Genomic DNA, 27,099 nt, shown 5'->3' with positions numbered 1-27,099 from the left:
TCTCGCCCCCCTATCCACCGATTTGAAAATATTCGGTTGAGGTACTGCCGGACATTGATTTGGTAATGGGGCGGTGCTCCATCTTGCTGAAACCATATCATATTCGCTGGAACTTGTGGGTTTGCTGGATCAGGACATAAATTTGTCAAAGTTGGCACGATATTATTTTGGAGCAGTGCTAAATAATTATCGCCATTCAAATTGCCATCAATAAAAAAGGGACCTATGATATGATCTGCAACAATTCCTGCAATTCCTGCCCAAACATTAACCTTTTCGGGTATTGCGTATGTTCTTCTGTAATCCAGTGAGGATTTTCCCTAGACCAATAGCGGAAATTTTGACGATTAGTATGACCGTGAAGTGTAAAGGTGCACTCATCAGGCAACAAAACATGTTCTAATTGGATTACATTGTTATCTAACATTGCCATAATTTGTTCACAAAAATACGTTCTCTTATCAAAATCGTCTTCCATGAGCTCCTGAGTTAGTTTCATTGTATAGGGATACATTTTATTTTATTTTAATATTCGAATAATCGATGAATGGCTAACATCGAACATTGCAGCTGCTCTTCAAGTAAAAGTACGTGAGTTTTACTCAAACTCAGGCAGCTGCTTTTTTTTATCTGCCTTACATGTCCAAGTTCGCGAAACTGCTTTTCTATTTTACTTGGGATATAGGCGGCAAATCTGGAAATCTTTCATGAAATAAGCGAGCAACTTCCATTTGTGTCTGTGTGTTATCTCCATAACCAATCATCTGTAGAATTGTTATTTTGTGCATGTCTGTTAAATGAACCATTTTTCTGATATGCAGTTAACGAAATTCAAACGACTATAACCAGAGAGTTGATATAGTGTTCTCTGCTATAACACTGACAACTACTGTCATGCAGGCAGACAACACGTTGCTAAGGCCAGGCATTTTAAACAAAAGTAAACAAAACTGTTTATAGTTTTTTTTATTTCATATCAGTAAATATGCTGAAATGGTTTTTGCTTACTTTCTCATCATTAAGAGCTAAATGGGGAGAAGTATTGAGCGTGTTGTAGCGAATTTCTGTAATCAGATAATTTTCTTTTTTTAATGTTAATTTTTGCAATAAATCTGAAAACACTTAATATTTCCGAAACAGTTGAAGATAGGTATAGGACATTGTATATGAAATATGTCTAGAATTTTCTGAAGAATCCAAAAATTGAATAATATACAAGATGTTGCATTTAAAATAAGAAAGTTGGTATTGACCACTGTTACATGACACACCTTGCACAAAAAGTTTTTGTTGAAAAAAATGTGCAACTAAAAATACCAATCGACGTGTCCGAGCGTTTTTCGAACACGCCCCATTTATTTATTATTGAATTTATTCTATTTGGCTGATATCTATCTATATCTAAAACATTGCAACAAAATTTAATTTTTTTTTTTTTAAGTAAAAATAAAGTTTTTTTTGAGGAGCTGTATTTATGTGAGACATTTCTGAAAATATTAAAATTAAAATTTTCTAAATCATAGTCGCAGCTCGTCTTGCACGCGACAGCAAATTCCTATATCCTGCTCTTTTGAATCATGCTTCAGTAAATAAACAGAATACAAATACTTTTTAGAAACCAAGTACATATTACCTCACACACACACACATACACAATTTTTTGTCTTGTAAATTTCATTGTATGGTTAGTATTTGGGTTTATTAATTAATGATACATTGTTTGGGTCTAGATTTTATGTAACATAGGTATAACTCATAAAACATCATCTTAATTCAATTTCCAGATATTACGAAATTTAAATTATAGTTTGACATGCACAGTACACAATACCTTTGAAAACAAAAGCATGTACAGGGTACTCTATTCATTGGTACACGCCATTAACATAGTATATGATGTATAAGTCACATGAAGGTCAGATATTTATTAATAAATAAACCCTAATAGTAATACTACTAACAGGCTTACGATTTAGCAATGCGATCAGGTGGATCTAGTTTGCGACAAGCCAGGCTTCTCATAAAGGGCATATGGACAAAAGTTGATTTGCTCAGTAGAAGGATTGCCACAAGATTTCTAATGGGTCATGGCCATCTAATCAAGCACCTAAACATAACTGGTCTGACTGTCAGAGCCATCGCCAGTTGGAGGTTTGCGGACACGAAAACTTGCTCTCTCACTTGCATTTCTCTCATCTCAGGACATCGCAGAGAGACTCCAATAGAGCTAGTTATTATCTTCGCACATAGTAACGGTCTGTTTTAAAAACACTTATTACCGGCATGCATAATTCCACAATAACAAATAGTTAGATGTTTTGTTTTCAAAGTACTCTTTTAAAACTTGATAATTTCGTATTTTGATAAAAACAGTAAACCAAACCATATAGTATAAACATTATTGTAAACAGTAAAATAAGCAGAATTTAAAAAATGCGACAATGCAATATCGCGTATATAAAAACAAATTTGCAAGTGGTTTCTCCGTCTTGGTAGACGCTACAGGTAATAACACTGTATACTTAAATTTACCATAAAGAAGTGTGCTAGCAATGTCTGAGTTTAAAAAAACTGCCTGTTTCCGTTTTCAATTAAATTTACCATAAAGAAGTGTGCTAGCAGTGTCCGAGTTTAAAAAATCTACCTATTTCCGTGTTTAGATAAAAAATTGAAAATTCAAATTAAAATTTTCAGTTTTCAGTAAATTCAAATTAAATTTTTCAGTTTTTCGTCAATATGTAACTTCAAAACGAAAAAATATTGGTCAAATTTCTCTTTGGTATGTAATTTGTCGTCAAATTTCACAACTTCTTCCTAATTAGATAACCAAGATCTCAATGATGCGTCTCGAAAAACACTCGGTGTAGCTATATGTAACTATGGCTTCAAATTATGTTTAGTAGTGCATTTGTTTTTTATTTTGGTCCTGTCTCCAACCTCATCCTTTTTTTAATTTAGATAAAAAGAAGAGGCTGAAACGTTGTTATCACTTTCACTTTAACTGGGCTACTAACATTATATAGGGCGTCCTAATATTTCGTGTACATTGAGCTAAGTGTCACAATTTCCTGCGATCATAATAAGCAGAATTACCCAAATTTACCTCTATACTAAGTTGCTTCGTTTAGCCACTAGATGAAATCAAATATGAGAAAGAAATGTTGTTTTTTTTTTCAAATATCTTTGAAACGCCTGTATGATTTTATTAATGTTTTGTACCTACACTAACTTCCGTAAGGATATCACTTTATAGTAAACTAACTGGATTAACAGAACTGCAAAAATTTTCAGCATGAAAGTAGTGGTTAACGTCAATGCAATCTTCAATAATAATGATCAAAATACGTTATCATGAAAATGGGATGCACTGTACTCAGAACTGACATCATTTATGGTGCCATACATACATTTTTTTTACAAAACTTAGATATCTTCTTTCATCCTGGTATAATGAGGTAAGACATAACATGTTTCTTATAAGCATAGATAAGGCACGATGAAGTATTAGATGATTGTTAAAACTTATGTACACACATATGATGTCTCAAGACGAAATGCTATGAAGATTCTTGTCTTCTACCATAGGTGATTACCGAAGTGTGACTTCGCGGCTCTCAAAATCTTTCATTTAGGAGAAACGCCTCAGTTCTTTACTTCACTGCATTGTTGTTGTTTCTTTTTAGTGGGTCGTGTGAGTAATAATTAGTGTAAAAGTTTTTCAGCTAAAGGAAAACGTTTATTTTATCGCTCTACAGTACAAGATACATCAATCGCAGTAGTTACAGGTAAAAATATATTATTTTGGATATAACAATATTGTTATCCATAAGTTACACTAAATGTATTATTTCGTTAAATGCAGAGAACGTGAAAATTGTACTTACACGAATTTCTCTTTTACTTCATTAGTACTAGAAAAAAAGGTCATTTAATTTTTTTATAAATTGTATAAAGAGTTATAGACAGTATCATATTAAATTATATAATTTGAAATTAAAGGAATGTCACATCTATTACGGTCCTTTAAGAAAATATGTATATGTTTGTTAAAAAGGTTAAAATTTTGTAAATCATTCATTTCAATCATCAAGGCAACAAACTTCTTTGAAATATTAATACCACAGCTAAACAGTTTTTAGATTTCAAATTTTAATTATTATTACAAACGGTTTTAACATTTTATTAAATTAAAATGTTTTTTTGACTTAAATCACTCAAAACATTAAATAAGTTTTAGTTGACTCAAGCTGACACGATCTAAAATCGCATTTCTAGAAAAAATCATTGGCAGTAAATTTTGCATTCTTTTGGGGGCTACTTTCCCTGCTGCCTCTTGTAGAATGGAAAATTTCTACATTAATGATTTATCAGCTTTTCCATTAATACATTGTGTTTGAAATCGTATTTCTAATATAATAAATTCTAGGATTTTTGTTGTGAATCGAGCTTTAGAGTTATTTTAAATTGTTTTAAGTACTTACATAAAGATAATGTACACAGGGTGATTCTGTCATGATGTCATTAATTTTAAGGGAAAGTAAAAATGAGTAGAATACGACTACGGGATTAAAAAAAAACCTTTTCGGGCCGCTCCTGACCCCTGACCCACAAGAGTGAATCTTGACCTACCGTAATATACGGTCATTAACATAGCTACAGAAATTATAGACAATAAAGACAGCTTTTTAGCTAGACACGTGAATGAATAAGATATTTTTTTACATTTCAAATATTAACAGATACTCTATGTATTTATTTGTTAATAAAAACGAATTTGTTTTCGAATGATAGATTATACAATTTAATATTTTTAACCATGTCACTACGTTTTGTGAGTACTTATATGAGAATATTAGATGTTAGTATTACACATATTAATTAATTATTCAGTTTGTAGTACGTATATCTTATCGTGTGATTATTGCTGGCATCTACCTGCCTATTTAGCCCAACGGCTGAAAAAACTCACTCATTCTTCCATAGCTTTATTATTAAAACTTTATGATCCGCTGCATTTTGATTTTGAAACCAACTACAAAATTCTAGACGACCGGATAAAAAATCAGCTATTTCGCTGCGAACGCTCTAAGACTGAAGGCGCGTTCCGTGTCACGAAGTAGAGCGCCAAATTAAAGGTCGAGTAAATTTTTTTTCGATTTTCTGTCTTTATTAGGCCTTCATCATTAAATCATCATTAAGAAATAAAAAGTAGTTATTGAATTTGCAAAATATCCAGTAAGGTCCAATTTCTGAGGTTTTAAATTAATAGTAACTCCCTTACATCTCCACATATTTATACATATTTATATATATACATATACATATTTAGCCTTTTGTTTTTGCTTTTGATTAGATAAGCCATTAGCCCATGTTTAATCTCTCCACATTAAATTTTTTCAGAGATACATACAGGTATTTAAAACTTTTTTCAAATTTCAACAGACAGAAATATAGTATTTTGTTCTAAAAACTTATCATTTTCGAGATGTTTATTATTTTGTGGACTTATATTACTTACTGTTTCCAAGCACTGATCTGATATACCGATTACTCACTCAAAGACAGATATATGTAGTATCCGAAGGTGGGATATGATAGGTATGAATTTAAGGAAAGTCCCCCTTAGTCTAAGAACGGACGCCACAAGTGCCACTAGTAATGGCCATTGAATTCGGTACTACGGACTTACTAAGGAAGGTTTAAAATATTAATAAACTGCTAATTATTATTTCTTCGTGTAGAGATAAAAACAGTTGACTTATGCGAGATTAAATGTGTAAGCTGGTATGAGATTAATTGAAGCTTAACAGTTAATACGATGTACCAGGGCATAAGGGCCACCGGGGGAACTAGAAAGCAGACGGGTTAGCCAGAGTAGGCTCAGTTACTCTTCTGTGGCATTGGAGATACCCATGCAGTAATGGGTAAAGACTAAGGCCCAGAAATGATGGCAAGAAACCACTGGACTGGAAAGAAGAGGCGAACTGAAGGAGTTAACGGCTTACCTGCCGAATCAAACTTATAGATCAATAGGAAATAACATTACAGACTTACGAAACATCTGAATAATAGTATATAGTGCGACAATCTGTGTAGATTCTACCAAAGGGAAGAGAAGACCTGTATTATGTGAGTCTGAAGATCTAGCCTGGCATGCATTACCCACTGTTCGGAAGAGAAAAACTTCAAGCTGTGTGAAAAAGCCACTGTCAAATTTGTAAATCTTAGGTTCGACAGTTTTGCTAATTGGTTAGTAAGCTAGGTAGAGACAGAGCCATTGTCAAAGCTGTAGAGACTAATTAGAAGAGAAAGTTGAATCAGGAACTCTATGATCATCGGGGTTCATAACAAACATACGATTTGTTTAACTAAGTGTTAAATGATCTACCCGTACTCTTCAAGATTTCCTTTGTTATCTGAATGTGTTACATTTGAACGTCAAAAATGATGTTTATTTAAAATGATAAATTATGTTATTAAAACTATTTTCTAAATAATAAACAATACATTTCATTGTTGCAGTGTTAGGTACTTTTACCATACACCATAGATAAATAAGACACCGCATTAACCTCCAAAGTTGATTGATATATTTAGGTTGCAATCTTTTTGTTTTCAGAGTAATAATTCAAGATAAAAGTTGCATGTGGAACTTCAGTGTAATGGAACTAATGGCTCGAATTTTGTACGTATTTCTTTAAAATAGTACGGATATTAGTCAATCTTGCAATGCTGTTGTTAGATCAAATAATTTACAACAAAGGTTAGTTCTTTAGCAAACATTATATAAATTTGCCACACAATTTTTAAATATGCCAACAATTTTCTTTACTTTTTGAAATTATACTACATTTTTATGCAAAATTATTGAATTGAAATGATTAATTTCATTTTTTATTTTACTTAGGAAAGCGATCTTCAAAAACAATAATAATTATATAAATAAATATATGATTTTCATCATCTATTTATTTGACATCAAAGAATGTAGGTCATAGACGTAATGTTTTCAGCTGAGATAATACATAAAAATAAAAGTGTACCTTTTTATATAAACTTCAACAAGTTATTCATATTTAAACTTAGACATCTCCTTTATAAAGTATTATTTATATTCATAAGGGAAAGACTGTCACTATTTCATCCCTATTTTTTTACCCTATTGTGAAATTCTGTTGAAAGATTTGCAAACAAAAATAAATTGTCTTTTTGCAAATTTTACATTCTTTCATAGGCGTACGCATTATTTATTAAAAAGCAACAAATTAAATTGTCTACAATAACACCAACGGATAGGAATTAATTACGATAACAAAGACAACAGTAGATATACTAATGTGACGTGAACTTGAAAAGCATTCTGAGACAGCGGATCACGCATGACTTGGCACGCCATTGAATTGCGGCTCTCTTTGACAGCCCTAATGATAATAACCCTTAAATGCACGTATTAAGAGAAAAAAATGTAATAAAATCAAATATTTATGGATAAATAGTTATTAATGAATAGCATTTCAAATACCTAGTCGTCTTTAGTATTTGGAAACATTTATTTGTATGTGAAAGTGAACACATAGTTTTCTTTGACATGTTATCCTTGCTAATAATGTTTTAGTTTTCTCGAAAACAACATCCGTTGTTAAAATTTTTAAAGGCCAAATTTTCTTTTAATTTTCACCACCCTTTCATTTCATCGAAACTAATATTTTTCAAAGGACAAAAAATATCGGCATTCTTTATCAAAGTATCTCCGACACAGATTCCACGATAATCCATTTTTATGCCACTCTAGTTTAGAAAATCATTGCCACTAAGTCATCTTTATGCTGTATATCTTAGTATAAGGGGTCGAATTTGACCCTAATTTATTTTCACTTTTTTTGACCAACGGACACCAAGTTGAATTAAGACACTCTTATATTACGCTTAAATAAATAAAAACATGTAACAAATAAGAGGTTTATAGCTAAAAAAACATATTTTTACCTATTATGTTTATCAATACATTTTCTGAACTTTGCACGCTTGTTGAATAATACAGAAAATCGCGTATAAACGTAATCTCACCCCGCAGAATGCTTTTATGAAACCATTAACACAGAAATTAATTATAATTATTGAGTATTTTTACAAACTTTTCGATAAAACAGGAAAGGTATAGTCTTTTCAAAGTCAGTTGAACATGTAAAAAAACGCCTGGCAATAAAATTTAATGACTTTCATAGGCGTCCCTAAAAAAGTTTTCTGTTAAAGGTAAAAAATTATAATGAGTAGTATATAATGTGTAGAAAATTTCTATTATATGTTCATTTGGCCAACAACATATTTTAAATATTTATGTCCTCAAACAATTTTATTATATTGATGGTAAATTTCGTTTTGTTCCGATTCAAAAGGTCTCCAAAATGCCATGTTCTTATAATATTATTTCTCCCTTTCGCAATTGTAATATCAGTGATTAATAGAAGGTGCCTATTAAAATTACCTGAATCGTACCAAATTCCGCATTGCTGCACTGCACTACTGGGCAATTTGTCAACACTTGTCAACAGCTGAGATTTATTGGCCAGTAGCCCAATGCAGCTTTGTTAGGTTTCGTTTGCCGGCGCTCGGAAACTTCAACTGGGCGTATACATTTCTACCACCTCCAGGTTTAGTTCGACCAGATTTGTATATGGGTATGGGTAAATAAATATGGGAACAAGTTTTTCAAATGTTTCAATGCCGTGTTGCTGCGTCAGCGACCGAACCTGGTACATACTGTCAACGTCTTGGTTCTTCAATTGATGTCAGAAACACTATACATTCCGCTGTTTACATGAGTGCCCATGATTTCCGTGATCTTTCACTGTGAAAAATTAAAGGAATCCTTGTATTTCAACATTTTTATAGTTTAGATGGATTTTCTTGTTCTATCATTGTCTTACTAAAAGTGCGATTTCTTGTTTATAAAACGCCAACATTAATATTTAAAAATTTAAAATATTTAAAATTATTGTGCCTTGGCATGTGTACCTAGTTGCTGCTAGTTATAAAATTACCTTTCACTTCCTTTAAAAATTTAAAATATTTAAAATTGTTATGCCTTGACATGTGTACCTAGTTGCTGCTAGTTATAAAATTACCTTTCACTTCCTTAGCCAAGAATCTTCGACTTGCCCTTGCTGTTCTCGTGCTAGGCTCTGTGTCGAAGGATCCGCTATTAAAACCCCTAGGCTCGCCTTGGGTTTTTATTTCGGTCTTTATTAGATCCAAAACCGCTACGGACGAAAGGCGCCTCAGTCGCAACGAAGTAATTGCAGAGTCACCACCGAAGATTCCGTCAGTGAAAAACGGCGTAACGTTTGGAAGCTACCTGTTGTTTATGCCACCACGAAACGTTTCAAAGGATGAGAGGTTTCGTCGTATATACTTTAAACTAAATAAGAACCGAAATGAATATTAGAGCGGGCCTAGGGGCCCTAATGGCGGGTTCGCCCCCACAGAGCTTAACCCGAGAACAATAAAGGCAGATTAAAGATTCCTAGTTAAGGCTAAGGAAGTGAAGGTACACAGGCCACAGCATAACAATCCTAAAAATCATCGTACTTACCACATTGATTTCTACATTTCACTAGGCGCTGACTTTTACATATTTTTATGGGTAAATTGGTCTAAATCACCTTAATTTGATCCTAAAAGTCTGTGGTGCAGCAGTGTCCCAAACTTTCTGAATATCGCATATAATTTTATTTGATGAGACTAGGAAATTTTTTAGAATTAATCTGATTTAGCTTGGCACTTAGCAAAAATAATGTTGAACATACTGTTCAAGCCCTAGTTTGGAACAGTAATTTTATTTCTTTCATGTTGGCAATTAAACGTCGGCGTCGGTAAAATTAAAAATTATTAAAACAATAAGATCAGGGTTACATTAAAATATAACATTCTGTTTCACCGACTGTGATTGGTGTAATTTTTCACGAGATTCAACCAATCAGCGATCGCATTATCTCGAGCGTAGACTAACAGTTTGTCATTGTTTATTGTAAATGAAGCATTATGGGTGATGCCAAGATTTAGGGATTTTTATTTGACAGTACCAGTCGTAAAATGTTGTAATTTTAAAGTATAATTAAATGAAAGAATAATGAGTGAAAATTAACTTTTGTTAATGGATTTTATCATATTTAAAATAGTATCTTTTTAATTTGCAACGTTGTCTATCAACGTGAGAAATTTAAATTAACAATTTTTTATTTTATATTCAGTGAAAGTGCATCTGCTTACTCTAAATACATTGCTTCACGGTTCTAATTCGTAAGTTCCGTACTTTGTCTCTATGACGGAGGCATACATTTATCGAGAAAGCTTTACAAGAATGGCGAATTTAATTAAAAATTGAGAGTAATTCTTTCTTCCTGCTGTATTTTCACTAGCATATAAGAATAAGAGGAAGAAAGGAAATTTCTGCCTTAAACCAAAACAAAAACAATAAGAAAAGACGTTGTTTAAAGAAAAACTTGAATAAAAAATAAAAATGTGGTTCCTAAAATAATATAACTTGAATTACTATAGTTCACATATAACAAGATCCCTAAGATGTTTACACTGTTCCAATCAAAGACCTCAGAATCGTTGGTTCCAATAAAAAATAACGAATAATCTATGTCTTATGTATACATATAGGATGTTTCAAATTGGATAACATTGTTGTCTCGGAAAAATGGTTAAACTGAGACACATTGTCATTCATTATTGAATGAATCTAAAATTCGTTCATTGTTTTAAGAAATTTTTGAAAAATTGAACAATGAAAATGTAATTTTCATATAATTTTTTTATATGTAAATCATTTTATGTAAAAAATGAATAAACAATTAATCAGACTACAAATTACATTATATGCATAAAAGGTTTTTGTTTTCACTGAACACGAATAAAAGCATCACTAAAACAAAAAGCTGTTTTTATCATCCCCTGATTCATCTGAAATATTACCAGTCTTTCAATTCTCTGATCTTAAATAACATGGTGGACCATTTTCTTATCATCTGTAAATTTCGGGGTGATTCTTCATTATCCCTTAGCTAAGGGAAATGGCAATTTGGGGTTAGGGGTAGAATGTAAAAAGTCAAAGAAGGGATTTGTTGAGGGTTTTTGAGATCCCTAGATACGTAAAAGTTTAATTTTTCGTCGTCAAACTTTAAGTGTAGCTTTTTATTAGTCCGTGCTTTAAGGGTAGGAATAAGAGGTGGAGGGATTTTCATCACTTTCATAAAAAATCTGTCATTGGAAGGGGTTCGATGTTCGATGAATATAAATATGATCACTGTTTTTAATCCTCTCTTACTTTCTGGTGGTTTTTCATCACGTCCTCCTTAAGGATGCAAATTAAGGTTGAGGGTTAAAAAATGGAAAAGTACTAGAAATAGACAAGTAAATATACGAGAGTTTCTTCGTTTGCTGGAAAAAAAGAATGTTTGATGATATATTGGACAGTACATCATAACTTTATTAAAGGATTAGTATCTTAAACTTTTGAAATAATAATAATTATTCATAAACAATATTTTCATTAATTTTTCCTTAACTTGTTTCAATTGAGCATTAATTCTACCAAAATGTGTCTTAATTTCACTGTATTTATCGATGATATAAGATTTTTGAACGAAGAAAATCGATTTTCACTTTTTTCACCTATTCTCCCTTCATTTCCACCCCCAAAATAGGGGATGATGACTTTCGCAATAATTTTTCCTAAATCTGCATCAAATAAGCTTGAATTAAAGAAAAATGTAAAACGATTCGTTAATTCTTCTTCGAGATATTTGATTTTGACATAAAAAAATGCCGTTTGACTGATAGTGCGCCATCTATCATGAATCGAAAAAACAACTCATACGTACTTTTAGCCGTAGAATTTGAATGTGCAGTAAAACAAATAGGGGTTCCTATTTAAGATTTCAAAGTTACCCTCCTTCTCACATACATGGGGTGGGGGAAAGGGCCTAATTTTATCCCTAATGTATTTTTCCCGCGAATTGATTAAACATTTTTTTCGTAGGGTGCTTATATCGCGAGATATTTGAAAGTTTCAGGATAAAAAATACACCCATATGGCTGGCACATATATTTTAAATATCTCGTTGAGAAATTAAAATAACGGATGTGGCTACCTTCTGTGAAAACTAAAACGGTTTATCCCATGTGTACCCATAATGGGTACCAAGTAAATGTGACGTGTTTGTTGTCATTAGTTATACGGTACTCATTACACACTTGATGTCACGTTACTGTAGATACGGATCTTGGTTTTGGTTAAGTTTTCTCTAGATTGTCTCAAATTACATACGTCTGAAATAGATACATAAAATATAACCGATTTGTATCTCTATTGCGAATTTTTAGCTATATTTATAAAACCATTTTACATGTAACAAATTGACCAAATTTAATATTTTTTACATATTTAAAATGAAAACGAATGTCAAAAGTCAAAACTCTAGAAGAACTAAGTAAATAAAGTAAAAAATAAGTTACTCAAAATCCACAACACTGAACATTAAATCTGAATCAGTTTCTTCTTATTTGCTTTACTAATTTCTTAAATTGATTTTTCATTCCTGTTGGTCAAAATGGTCGAAAATATAACAAGTATTATAGCATTATGTAAAACAAACTTTTTAATATTGAAAAAACATTCGGAATATTTAGTTAATAATAATTTAGATATTTAATAATGGAAGTCTTAGTAGAAGTATTTTTAAAAATACGGTATTTTTAGTAATTAGTCATCGCGATTTATTTCTATAATAAAATTTGGTTTAACAGTGTACATTATCTGTAAAAAAATAAAATACAAAAAAAAATATTCGAAAAGAAAATAGAATAAAAGAAGATTCCAATTTAGAACCTATCTCATAAATTTGCATATTGAAAGACGATTTTTTGGATAATTTTTTGAAGAGGAAAAAACGCCACTCTTTTACAAAAAGCCCTTTTGGGTTAAAAATTTAAAAATTGAAAAAATTGAAAATGTATTATTTTTATGTTTTTTTATTAAACTACATCTCAAAACGAATATAATGAAAAAAAGTTTATGATATCTTTTTGTCAAGTTACAGGTATTTGAAAATTTTTTATATTCAATTGCTCATAACTTCTTGAGGGGTTGAATTAAAAATTTGAAAAAATTCATGAAAGCTACTCTAAATGGGTAGGTACTAAATAATATTAAAAAATCAGGAAAATTAAAAATGGTCGGGTCATGACCTAAATGATTTGTATTTAAAAAACTGATATAGTGATCGACATAGTTTAAGTAATCTGTTTAAAAACTGTGTTAATTTTCAGTAGGTGTTACTCAAATGCAAAGTAAAAAAATGAGTTAAATGTTAAATGTTAAATGGGTTCACACAGCCCCGCCCTGTGGCGCTCTGGTATTTTTTTAAAATAATTTCCAATTTTCCTCACTGGGTTAATTTTGGTGATACATAGATCTTCATTTATAGATAATATGCCTCATTTAATATAAAAGGTACAGAATAATAATCGATATTGTATGCTATTTGTAAGCAGTGAAATTCTAGTAACTAAAAGGCAAATATAAAAAATTACATACCCGAGAAAGTAATTCATTTTTATGAGCATAGGTAGGTAGGTAGATACCATGATCATGGAGTGTAAATAATGACCATAGAAATTTCTGTAAAATACCCATTGTATTGCTATTTAAACGCTATCGTTTTACATACTTTATAAAGTTTTGCAGTTATACCCTAATCAGGAGAGATATGTTTAATATTAAAATATAGTCAATGCCAAACTGAACAGGAGATAGAAAAATATTTTAAACAGAAATTCCCCTTTTTGTAGACACTGAGATGCTCTTTTAGAATTATGTTCTTTGTGTAAAATTTCCTTTTTCTTTGCATCTGCCACTAATTGTAAGCGGGAGGTGAAAACTACTTCAACCGAATTTATTGATTCATATCCATTAGCAATGGTTATAGTTTTCATTTTTTTCTTTGTAATTTTCATGTATAAATATCCTGACTGGGATGTAAACAATTTTTTTTATTATTATTAGCTAGGATAGCGATCATATACAGTGTAGGAAAGTACCGATGGTCTATCAGAAGTTACGTGAGAGCGATAAAGTAAGCCATAGACATCCATGTGATAGACAAGGATGGCTATAATGAAGGCGTCTAATAGTCAACGCCAATTTCGCCCTTCCACAAATAAGAAGTGGATCTTATTTGCGCTATGAAAATAACATCACGCTGTTGTACTATCTAACACTTTCCGTGCACCTAACCCCCTATGCTATAGGTCCCATAACGACTCGCACTTGTGATAGAAAATAGTATGTGCAACTCGTTCGGAAAAGTTGCCATAGCGCCACTTGGGCGCTTTCCGCACTCGCTTCGCTCGTGCGTCAACTGCGTCCGCGTGGCGCTATTGGCAACTTTTCCCCACTCGTTACACAATTTACTATACTACCGGTGTCACAGGAAATAATAAAAAAATAAACATTGCAATTTTCTTACTGTACTATTACTTAAAAGTACCTACATAAAAGTAAAGTTTTACTATAATTTTAGAAGCGACTGATGAAGACCAACGCATTAGGTCTCATGTCAACCTGTGATGAAAAACCACTGACATGACTTGATCAAAATGTACGTGTTTTGGAGCTGCTGTATTCTAATATTTATTTTATGGACACAAATTGAAAAAATCAATTCACAAAGAGTATGTCCACTTCAAGAAGCCATACTGCCCTGTCGATGCTTGGTGAGAGGAGAAGAATATCAAATATGGTAAAATAAAAATATGTTTTAATTTTAGTCCAGTTTATAATATACAATACATTTTTCGAGAATCATATATGATTTGGTCAAGTTGTAATGTTAAATATATTACACTTAATGTCTGTTAATATGAATTTGAAACACCTAACATTAACGTTTATATTCAAAATTTTAAAAAACATTTTTATATCTTATTACTGTTCTATAATATGAAGATACATATTTAAGGCGTGTAAAGTACATATGTTACGGACGTGCGGCGAAGGTACCTTCACGGCGACGACTTGCGATTCTAAAATATAGGTATACCTACTTTTCAAATTTGAGTCCAAGTAATTTATTAGGTATCAATAATTATAACATGTAAACATAATATTCTGGACATTTATTTGTTTCAATCCCTATAATTTAGAAAAAAAACATCATTTTGAGGAAAATGCAAAATTGTTTTAGTTTAGACACGTGACTTATTATAGACGAAAAAAATCTAACTATTTGTAAAACATTATTGCTGTATAAAATATTTAAAACATAAAACTTTTTTTAAGGTAATATTTGCAACTCTCAGTTCTAATTTTTGCTAGATGTCATATACAGGGTGTCCGGAAAGGTCATGTAAAAAATGAAGGGGTATACTGTGTAGCTCAAAATAATTGTAGTACTACATAATTTTTTTTCCTATCGGGCTTCGTTGTGGAGTTATTCGTCTTCAAAGAAAGAAGTTTCAAAACAAATTCCAATTATAACTTCTAAGTCGTTACCATGACAACAATGAAATTTGGGCAACTAAAGTAACTCATGATAATGTTCATTTCCAAGTTTAAACTGATATTCAATCTGCCTGGATCATACAGGAGCAGATGCAATTAAACAATTAAATGTATACATCATTGACAGCGTTGCCAAATTTGGCATTTTTCTTTCATAGTTCGATTCCTCCTCTCAATTTGCTAAAGAAAAGGTAAACCATTATCAATCGATATCTTGTACCGTTTTTGAGAAAATCGAATTTTATTAACAACAGACCACCCTGACCATACTGGGCGATGTGCCATAGAAGGTCTCCAGGCCAATGAACTCTATTTCGGATCCCTTCCTAGCAAGTTCATGCGCTTTCTCGTTTCCGTCAATGCCTTTGTGTCCTGTCATCCAACCCAGTCTAACTGTATTAGTGGTAGCCAGTTCAGTTGGCATTTGTAAACATTACCACACAAGTTTTGAACTTACGTTGTGTGTGTCTAAAGTCTTAATTGCTGCTTGACTGCCAGATAATATGTATATGAGTTTATGTTTATAACCTCTACGTACATTCTCTACTAAACACACCATTATCGCCAAAATTTCTGCTTGAAATATAGTGGGAAACCTCCTCAGACTGTATCTGGATCTGAGTCTTAAAGAAATAAAATTCTGTTAGCAAAATAATTTTAATTAAGTTTGTCGTATAATATTTTAAGACTAATAAGAAAAATTGTTATTACAATGCAGATTATCTTAGCAAAACTCTTATTGGTCGATTTTGTTCAGTGTACCAACGAAACATTTCGATTATTGTACTTGGAAAAAAGAAATAATTTTCGAAATTTTATAAATTTTTTTATGGTTTAAAAAATCATAAAAGATGGGGTACTACACCCAATTCTAACGGGTGTATGGTCACTTGGATAGGTCACAATTCGTCGTCACAACACCCCGTGCTTTACTTTATTGCACGTTTGCGGGTCATACGATGAACTACCAGTAGATATCAAAAACTACTCTGTATCTGTAAATGTGCTTAAAAGAAAACTAATTATATTTTATCCTAGGTGTTCCCACAGCGATTTGTCAAGGGTATTAGATGGTCTGAAAGCAGTAGGAGAATACATAAAAGACTCAATAGATGAACTAATCATAGAAAATAATCTTCTTCCGTCTTTGCCTGGACGAACTTTTTTTCCATTAAAAATATTGAGATTAATGTTGCGATATAATGGGTTAGAAAGAGTATCTAGCGACTGGTTAGCGGGCCTACAGTCAACTTTGGTTGAGATTTTCATCGTTGAACCGCGATTAAGAAGTTTACCCGATGATTCTCTATCACAATTAAATGCTTTACAAGCAGTCACCATTCAAACAGCATTACTAAAGCGTTTACCAATATTTTCTGGGATGCCAAAGCTGCGTTACTTGCAAATAGAATCTCAATCCCTTTTAGAGTTATCACCAACGAACTTTAAAAATAATCCAAGTTTGGAAAAATTGCACATCACCTCGAGCCCAAAGCTTACACGATTGGAAGCCAATTTATTTTTCGATTTGCCTAAGTTAAGTCTGTTAAACATGTCTTACTGCGGCATCTCCTGGATGCATCCTAGAGCTATTAGAGAATTGCCATTGCTGCAGGAACTTTGGTTTGTAGGCAATAAAATAACAGACGCAGGAATGGTAGGCAGGGCTGGCAGAGATTTACCTCAGTTAGAGATAATTAGACTAGATCATAACCTTATAAATAGACTAGATGAGGCCTCATTTGTCGACTTACCGTCCTTAAAAAAAATTTACTTAACTAGTAATCGCATCACCGAACTGAATCATGGCGCGTTTTATATGGTGCCGGAATTAAGAACGTTAGATTTAAATAAAAATATGTTGAGGAGGGTGCACCCAGAAAGTTTTCTCCAACATTCCGGAAGTGGATTAGAAGAGCTGTACCTCGTAGAAAATGATATAAGTCACGTTGGAGATCTGCGTTCTCTTTTGGACGCCTTACCAAGACTTGTATTTTTAGATATACGCTTTAATAGTTTGGAAGCTATACCATTTGGTGCATTACGAGGTCATTCCACTTTGGAGTATATAAATTTGGACTACAACAAGTTGAACTTAATAGATAGGGAGGCTTTTATGGCGATGCCAGCTCTAAGAGAGCTTCGATTAAAAAACAATTCTCTGTCGAATATCTTGGAAACCCCATTTTGGAATTTGCCAGCGTTGAAAGGGTTAGATTTATCTGGAAATTATTTTAAGTTACTTCGGTCTAGTTTCTTTGCAAATCTGCCTTTGTTAAGACGCGTCGATTTGAGCTATAATGAGTTAACCGTTATAGATTCCGAGTTATTTTTACCCACTCCATCCCTCGAACACATTAACATTTCTTACAACCTTTTAACTACAATACATCCAGCAACTTTTAGGCACCTTTTGAATTTGTATGAACTCGATGTTAGTCATAACCTTTTGTTAGAATTTGTACCGGGTCTTCCAAGAGGTATTGAATACTTGCACCTACATTACAACAAAATTGGAGCTTTACCAGTAGCGCCTTCTCCAGACCTAGAATTGCCAGTACTTCGCATGCTAGATTTGTCTTCTAATAAGATACAAACAATCCCAAAAGGTGCACTTAGAACTATGCCTCAACTGAGACGCTTGTATATAGGTAACATTTCAAACAAATCACCATCTCTTACTTTATTAATATAATTTACTTTTTAGGGAAAAATTTACTGCAAAGTTTAACAGGAAACTCCCTTGTTGGTCTAAGTCAACTCGAAATTCTCCATCTTCATGGAAATATGATAGCACATATTCATCCAGACACATTTAAAGATACCAGGGAATTGAAAGAGTTAAATTTAAATAACAACCGTTTGGATATTTTGATTCCAGAGATGTTCAAAGACACCCCGCAGTTGAAGCAATTAGATTTAAGTAAAAATCAACTAGCTGAAATTTTACCTGGTACATTAGATAAAAACTTAGAACTTCAAAATGTCGATGTTTCTTACAACATTCTAGTGCAACTACCAATAACATTTTATGGTCTCAAAAATTTAAAATATTTTGATTTGACAAGTAACAGGATTAAAAATCTTGATCCTGAAATAATTGGCAGCTTATCAAATTTACACGAATTAAAGATTTCTAAAAATTTTATTCAAGAATTGAAACAAGGTTCATTCAACAATTTGCAACAATTGAAAGCATTACATTTAGATAATAACGAGTTAGAATTCATCGAATCAAACGCTGTAAGAGACCTGCCAGTATTAAAAACTATTAAAATTAATAGAAATGCCATCAAAGAAATTCCAAAAATGGCATTTTACAATCTTCCATCTCTACAAGTCGTAGAGTTACAAAACAATGAGTTAAGAAGCATTTCACCTGATGCTTTCAGTCTAATTCCACAATTACTAATGCTCAATTTGAGTAGCAACAACTTAGTTGATCTAGAGGAAGCGGGCTTGAGTGGATTAAAATCTTTGGAAATGCTAGACGTTAGTAATAACAGAATTACTAGAGTAGCGAGTTCCAGTTTGGAAAGAATGGAGTGGTTGGTGGAGTTAAGGATGGATAACAATGATATTTGCGAAATTCAAGGATCAAGTTTTAATACAATGCCGCGCCTAAGAGTTATTAGTTTGAAAAATAACAAGATGTCGTCTTTTCCAGAGGAAGCCGTGGAACGACTTCGTGGAAACATTGCTGTTCTTGATGTTGAAGGTAAGAATCACCTGCACAATTTATTTCTCTCTTATTGCAACAACCTATTGTAGAAATATGTTTACAGACTCACAAGTACCTACATATATGTTATTTTTGTTTATTTAAATATTTTGCCACTTGCGAAAATCTTTGTTAACAAAATTTTGTACAATAATGAAGGTGAACATATACGTACAAGCAAAACATTTTATTGAAAAACAAAAATATTCAAATGCTTTTATTATTAAAGTTTTCTGCATCAAGGCGTGACATTTTAAACATTGAAGTAAAAATCAAACCTCAAACGCGTGTCAAGCGATCTGTCAAACAGTTTGGTCATTTAGTAAGTGGTGCCAGCACTTAGAGATGTTTAGAGTGAAATAAAATCCTAATTATCCAACTATATTCCATTAGAAAGCAAATATCTCTGGACAACAGTATCGTCAAAAAACTTTCAGAAAAATTAAGGAGAATAAGTAATTTATCGGAACAGTTATTCAAACAAGTAAGTACCTACCTACATGTTTGTGAAAGTTTTTGGTTAAAACTGGCCCAAATAATATCCAAAATTCAAAAAATTGCGATTACAGCGTACTTTGTGAATGCAGTAGACATTATATTGAAGAGTCCTCTAAATCCACCTGCGAATGTTGGAATAGATGAACAGACTACAAAAAGAGGAATTTTATAAATAAAAAATTTCCTAAGACTATGAATAGTCATAAAATTTCATCAAATTTGGCGGCCAATATTTTAAAAAAGGTGAATAACAATATTAAAGAAAATTGAATTAAATTGCGATCACTTTTAAGGAGTAAACCTTTAAATTCTCCTAAACTAGCAGACACAGAGACACATGCAGAGTTACTCCAATTTACAAAAAACTTGCGTATATTAATATCACTTAAGATTATTGAAAAAAAATGAAAAACAATTCTTTTTACTTTTCCATATCTATTTTTTTTACTAACAGTAGTAAGCATAATGAAATTTGGCATATGAACATAAGTCGATGTATTCTTCAAAGTTTTCCAAGCCTACTAAATCCTCATGTTTTCCATAGATAACTTTTGACTTTCATGGACGCTATATTGGAGAGCATCAAAATAACGAGTTCAATGTTCCGTTATACTAGAACTAGAGCTAACCCATTGCATTAAGGCTAGGGCAAAAATCGTGTTTTATAATTATTAATATAGGTAACATTATTAGTTACCTACCATGAAAAACAAATGAAAATTTTGACTTTTGAATAGTAACTATAATTTTTTCTTCATTCTTGCATTTTTTTATTTAACGATTCAACTTATTTTTTAATTTTTTTGCATAATATTAAATGCTATGAAAATGGACATTTTTTTTTTTTTTGAAGAACGAAGGCATATTGCTTTTCTGAGGGATCTGCTTTTTTCAATATAAGCTTTGGTTAAGCAAAAATTTTTCAATAAAATCAACCCTTGTCTAATCGCTTTGACGGTTAAATTAATTAGTGTAAAATTTTTCGCATGTGGCAAAACACAAATAAACAGAAAAAACTAACATTATACTGCAAACAAATAATATCAGGCGAGTCATAAACATAATTTTTTCAGGAAATCCATTAATCTGCGGATGCAATATTTTATGGTTGCAAGCTTGGCTCCACGAGTCATCCCAAAAAGGACCTCATTGCCTAGACGGAACACTCCTCCGTGAAATGCAACTATCACGCGAAGAATGTTCTGAGAAGGATCGCATTTCTGAAATGTTAGCATCGGGATGTGAGGCTGAATTTTTAACAGTTCCAGGCACATACACAACTTCGCAAGTATTTTCGCAGTGGATGAAGTTGAAATCCTTCAAAAATCTTACCAAGGAGAATGGAAGTCAGAAAAATAATATAGCTCCGTCTCCAGAAGAATCTGAGTATTTCTATGACGATTATATCGACTATCCCTATAACGAAAGCATGATTGACAATACTGGACCTCTTAATGAACAATCTAAAGATAAAACCGTAGATTTAAAACCTGTTACAATGAAAGTGCCAATAACTACAAAATCTCCGCATTATACGTCAGGTAAGATAATGAAACATATTCTTGTTCAATATCGAATTGTAGTAAAGTGAAATAGATCTCGAATGGGTTAATAATTACGCAAAATTTAAACTTACAAGATGTAACACCAGGCAAAAATATAATGGCTGATTTTGTACGTTGTACGTTATAAATTCACAAAAAAAAGTTCTTAGAATATGTGCCTGTAAACGCTTCTTTTTCGAGAAGAAAAAATTTTTTTTTAAATGATTTCAGTCAATTGATTCAAGTTCGGAAAGTCCCCATGGTACATCGGCCGTTACGTGAGAGCGATAAAGTAAGTCATAGAAATCCGTGCGATAGACAAGGATGGTTACATTGAAGATATTTCATAATCTGAATAATCACTCCCACTTCTAACCCGAAACGGGCGGTGACTATTCAGATTATGAAACGTCTTCACTATAGCCATCCTTGTCTATCGCACGGATTTCTTTACTTTACTTTGCCGCTCTCATGTAAAGGCAGATGTACCATGTGGATTTTCCAGCCCTGTATATGCACCTAAGTATACAGGTTCGGAAAGTCCCCATATTACATCGGCCGTTACGTGAGAGCGATAAAGTAAGTCATAGAAATCCGTGCGATAGACAAGGATGGTTACATTGAAGACGTTTCATAATCTGAATAGTCACTCACTTCTAACCTGAAACGGGCGGTGACTATTCAGATTATGTAACGTCTTCACTATAGCCATCCTTGTCTATCGCTCGGATTTATTTACTTTACTTTGTTGCTCTCATGTAAAGGCAGATGTAGCCCTGTATACTAGGGATGTTATAAATGTCATTACTTTAGACATCTGCAGATGCTGATGCGGATGCGAATGTGGATACAGATTTTCTGAATCGATATTTGCAGATACCGGTGAGGATATCGATATAGCGGATATTTATCAACGATGGCTTATTTCCTGTTAAATGTTACAATCAATAAGTGGTTCAAACATTAAAGATACGTACCTATGTACCAATAAAGTAAAAAGTATAAACGAACAGAAAACAAAAAATTACGTAAGAATAATAAACTTAAAACAGCAGAAACAGAAGCGAAAAAACTAAATGATTAAAAAATTAAATGTCACTTGATGAGAATAATGAAAGAATTGCAACCTTAATGTTCAATTTTCAATTTCAGTTTAAGTAATTCTGGAGAACAACTTGATAAAACTATAAAATAGATTTAAATATTTGTTTTCTGCATACAAAAAGTGCCAAACCATAAAATTATTTTATTATATCATGGTTGGACATTTCTCAACATTCGACAAATTGTTGACATCATTGTTCTGAAAATACTATGCACAGGTAAACCAACTTCATTTGTGAGAAAGAGTTACATTACAGTGCCAGTGCCAGAGCGCATTCAACGTAAATTGCGTCCAATAGAAAAACAATTAATACATAAATCGAAAATGGTAAAATTTAACGAGATGAAACAAGTATATCTTATTTATGTAAAATAGATGAGAATAATATTTTTCTATTAAAATTTTCATATACACACTGAAAAAAAAGTTATGACCAATTTTTATCAACCAAGAGTACCTACATTTTGTAGCGACCTCTAGCTTCTACAGCATGTTAAGTCCGGATACGTACTTCTTTGAAATGTTTAAGCATTTTGAATTCAAAGTTTTAACTTTAACACCCTGTAACTTTTTTATTATCCACAAATGGACTAAGCTATATCGCACTATTTTGATGTAAGGAATCTACCCTCGCTCTGTGTCCCATTAATTTCGGGACACCCGATATATGTACAAGAGACGAAGTCCCCAATTACAGGTTCAGAGATAAAATATATGAAATGGTAAATATATAATGGGAATAATAATACCAGAAAAATGCTAATGAGATAAAGAAATTATAAAAATGCCAACACAATTTAATAAAATAAAATAATAATAATTTACCAGATCAGTTTTCTTGTCAGTTTTTTATTTATATAGGTACTATAAATATTGTTTTTATTTTGTTATACAATATGGACAAACTAGAAAAATGTATCAAATACAATATACACTGTGTAATCTATAGCACAAGAAGTTATAAATAATTTATATTTTTTAGAGCGTGGAAAAGTATTATATAAAAAATATAATGAAAGCATACCTACTTTTGACTTCATTAGAAAATGCTTTTACAGTTTTAATAAGTAAATACTTTATAAGTTCGATTTTGCTTGCCTATTTATTCATAATATATTATTTATTAGGTGATACTCCAACAATTTATGCCGCCTCAAAGAACAACACCAAGAAATTCAGCATCCCTCCAAAAGTAAATAATTCGCCAAGTACCAGCGGCTTTACATTTTTTGGAGTTCCATTACCTAATCTGAATCTGAATAATTTGTTAGGAACAGGAAAAGGTCGAATGGAGGCAAAAGTGCCACCCCCAACCATTTCAGCTGAACGAAAAACTGCAATTGTTAATAAACTTGACGCAAATACAGGGAGAAGCAGTATAGGAAACATACCCCGTAACTCACCTCTTAAAATGCAACCGCCTTATATGCTTCCTCCTTCTAGGCCAGAAATACAAACTGGATTTGTTCCAGTTTTACCAAGTTATGGCGGCTTTAAGCCCATACCTGACCCCAGTTTGTCAATGAGACATTTTTCTTTTAACAATACGAATAATGGTCAGCCAATAAAAACACCTAAAAATTCTAAAAATGTGGTCACTACAACCTCACCAAAAAATATTTTGTTTGAAAAAAACAATACAAAACTTCAATCAACAGATGTTGCTGATAAAAATCAAAAATCAAGTTCATCTTCCACAAAAATGTCTGAAAATGTAACAAATATTCCATTATTAAACAAACTTCAGCAAGTACTTAAGCTAGATAATCGACAGACTATAAATTTTGAAAATGATGCTAAACTCAATCAGAACTTAGAAACTGTGTCAGTTCAGACAGAAACCACCACTAAAAATTTAAATGAAAATGAGTTAGTCATAGCTCAAGAAACAACAACAGATACTAGAGAAGAAACCACTTTGGCTCCAGAAATTGAAACGTTAGCATACACAACAAAAATGATTAAAAAATCACCAGAAAAGATTACAACTACTGAACCTGTTACAATTATAACAACAGAAGAACCAGAAATAATTACTACATCTAATCCTAGATATGTCGCTACTATAGAAGTCCTTAAAAACACATCCTCGGGTGTTTTTAAATCTGTGCATATCGATAAAAAACATGAAGTTATAATTGAAAAAAATTCAAGGACACCTCTATCCACTCTATTAATTCCTAGAAATAATCAATTCAAGCAAGGTGGAAGGTCTACAATAACAAAAGTTACCTCCCCACACATAACTAACCCGTCTCTGCAACCTACTCTTCAAACATCAAATGTACCAAACCCTTTACCACACAGAGAAAGTAAAAATTTTTATGACTATTTTACAAACCCTTCTACAGAAAGGATAAGCAATGATGATACTAATTGGTATTTTGCAAATTACAATAAAACCAACTTGGAGCCCTATGTAGCACGAATTACCAATACAAATAAAGCTAAAGAGACATTTCAAGGTGTTCAGTGTTTGCAATTAGTATTAGTAATGATTTATATAGATATTATTATGTAATTATGTAGGTAGGTATGTATATTAATTGATAATTGAAGAAAAAGTATAACTGATAACAACACATTTCTGACTTCGATTTAACAGTATTACTATAATCAATGGAAAATATGTTTATATAATTTATTATACATTGGAGAAGAGAAAAATGTTTTCTTGGTTTTAATTTTAAATCTTGATCAAATGAATCAGAATATACCTATTAAGAATCAAAAAAGTCCACTAAGCTGAATGGTTTGTCATCATTATCTATCGAAGTTTTCACATCACACATTTCAATAGATTATCAAGAGCCTACTATTCGAGAAACAAAACAACTTTTGCATCCCCCTATTTTTCTTTCTAGATGCAAATAAGCGCTTCTTAAAAAAATTGTAAAAAGGGTCTATACAGTAAATTTACCTGCAAAATTAGTTGCTGGTTAATTTACTTACAATTAAAGTTGTCAACAATGTAAATTTTGACCTGAAGACTCCAGGCTTTGGAATCATTCTTTTGGCTTCAGGTTTCGAAAGCAATTATTTAATTGCACTAAATAGAAGTTAAATTTTATTTTTACTTCTAGTTTAATTCACGACAATAAAGCAAAGTGAAAATATTGTAATACCTGTATAGAACTTATTGCCTAATTTTTATGCATAGGGAGTAGCTATATTATGTTATGGAGCAAAAAAATTTCTAGTTGTTTTCATAAATAAACTAATGGAAAAAATTAAGGGATCAAAAAAAAAATCTAAATTTTCGGCGATTTTTCAAATGGCTGTATCTTTGATAAAAATGGTCGTATTGGAGTAAAAAAAAAGCAATTTGAAGCTTGAAGTTTCTAATTTTTGGATCTTGCAAAAAAAATTTTTCCAAGTAACACGTATCGCGTAATCTTAATGAATATCATGAAAAAAATATTTTCGAAATTTTTTTTGATCTTATTTTTGGTGTACGGACTTGAAAAAAATTTTTCCAACTTAACCACCTTATGGATTAGATAGGTTGTTCATTTAACTTCAATTTCTTGTTTTTTTTTGGTCTCGATACGACCATTTCTCGCTGAGCTATCGGACTTTGAATGAAAATGGATCATTTTCTCTTTGTTCATCGATATCTCAGAAACCAATGGTTGCACAGAAAATCCACGGAGGGTTTCAGAAGCTTGAATGAATTCTCTACAAGGTCCTTGCACGGTTTTTTAGAAAAAAAAATTTTTTTATCCTTAACATGACTGAAAAATAGGACTTTTAGGAGGGGTCTTCTAGAAAATCACGTGCCACATTGTGAATATTGGGAAAATGACTAATGTCAAGTGTGCCTTTTACAGGTCATTTTACCCCTAAAAGCCCTACAGATTTTCAATTCGATCCATTAAGCCGTTTTTTTGTTTCATTCGATTGAATTTTTAAAAAAATTAAAGGATCACGTTTTTTTGCCTTTAAATGCTCATAATCTGTAAAAAATTGAAAAAATTTTTTTCTTGATTTTTTTTCATTCTTATTGCAGAAAGCGTTTGAAATTATGAAAAAAAATAAAAAAAATTTTGAACCGATTTTCAGAAATTTCGCAAAACCGCCGGCATTAGCGTTACCCAAAGCGTACCACGTGGAGGTTGCACGGTCGGATTTACGCTTCTTTTACACACGTGAGAAAAGCGTTTGAAGTTGACAAAAAAAAAATTCAAATTTTTTTTCTAGTGAAAAAAAGCTGGTTTGAAAAAAACTGTTTGTTTTAGTGTTCTGTAAATTCGGAAAAAGCGTTTTATGAATTCAGAGGTCAATATTCGGTTAGGGGTATTAACTTTTTAAAATTTAATTAAAATTCGGTCAGCATAATCACGAAATTAAGTAGGGGAATCGTATCGAAAATGCTAGGAGATTACCGAGATAAATTTTCTGGAGTGAATCCAACGAAAAACATTTTTTTTTGTCATAACTTCAAACGCTTTTCGCACGTGTGTAAAAGAAGCGTAAATCCGACCGTGCAACCTCCACGTGGTACGCTTTGGGTAACGCTAATGCCGGCGGTTTTGCGAAATTTCTGAAAATCGAATGGATCGAATTGAAACTCTGTAGGGCTTTTAGGGGTACAATGACCTGTAAAAGACACACTTAACATTAGTCATTTTCCCAATATTCTCAATGTGGCACGTGATTTTCT

General features: G+C 32.0%; 1 protein-coding gene across 1 annotated transcript; it reads left to right on the top strand.

Annotated features, from left to right (window-relative positions):
- Window positions 1–14,664: 14,664 nt before the first annotated feature.
- Window positions 14,665–24,957, top strand: LOC108914506 (protein artichoke). Its single transcript, XM_018720326.1, has 6 exons — window positions 14,665–14,807; window positions 16,607–18,219; window positions 18,276–19,286; window positions 20,861–21,328; window positions 23,564–23,830; window positions 23,885–24,957. Exons 1-6 carry the CDS (start codon window positions 14,665–14,667, stop codon window positions 24,955–24,957), a joined length of 4,575 nt encoding a protein of 1,524 aa, XP_018575842.1.
- Window positions 24,958–27,099: the final 2,142 nt, after the last annotated feature.

This window comes from Anoplophora glabripennis, unplaced genomic scaffold, assembly GCF_000390285.2.
Source record: "Anoplophora glabripennis isolate ALB-LARVAE unplaced genomic scaffold, Agla_2.0 scaffold848, whole genome shotgun sequence".
NCBI classification, from domain to species: domain Eukaryota; kingdom Metazoa; phylum Arthropoda; class Insecta; order Coleoptera; family Cerambycidae; genus Anoplophora; species Anoplophora glabripennis.
The sequence above is the reverse complement of the archived record's forward strand: the minus strand, read 5'-3'. Positions and strand labels throughout refer to the sequence as shown.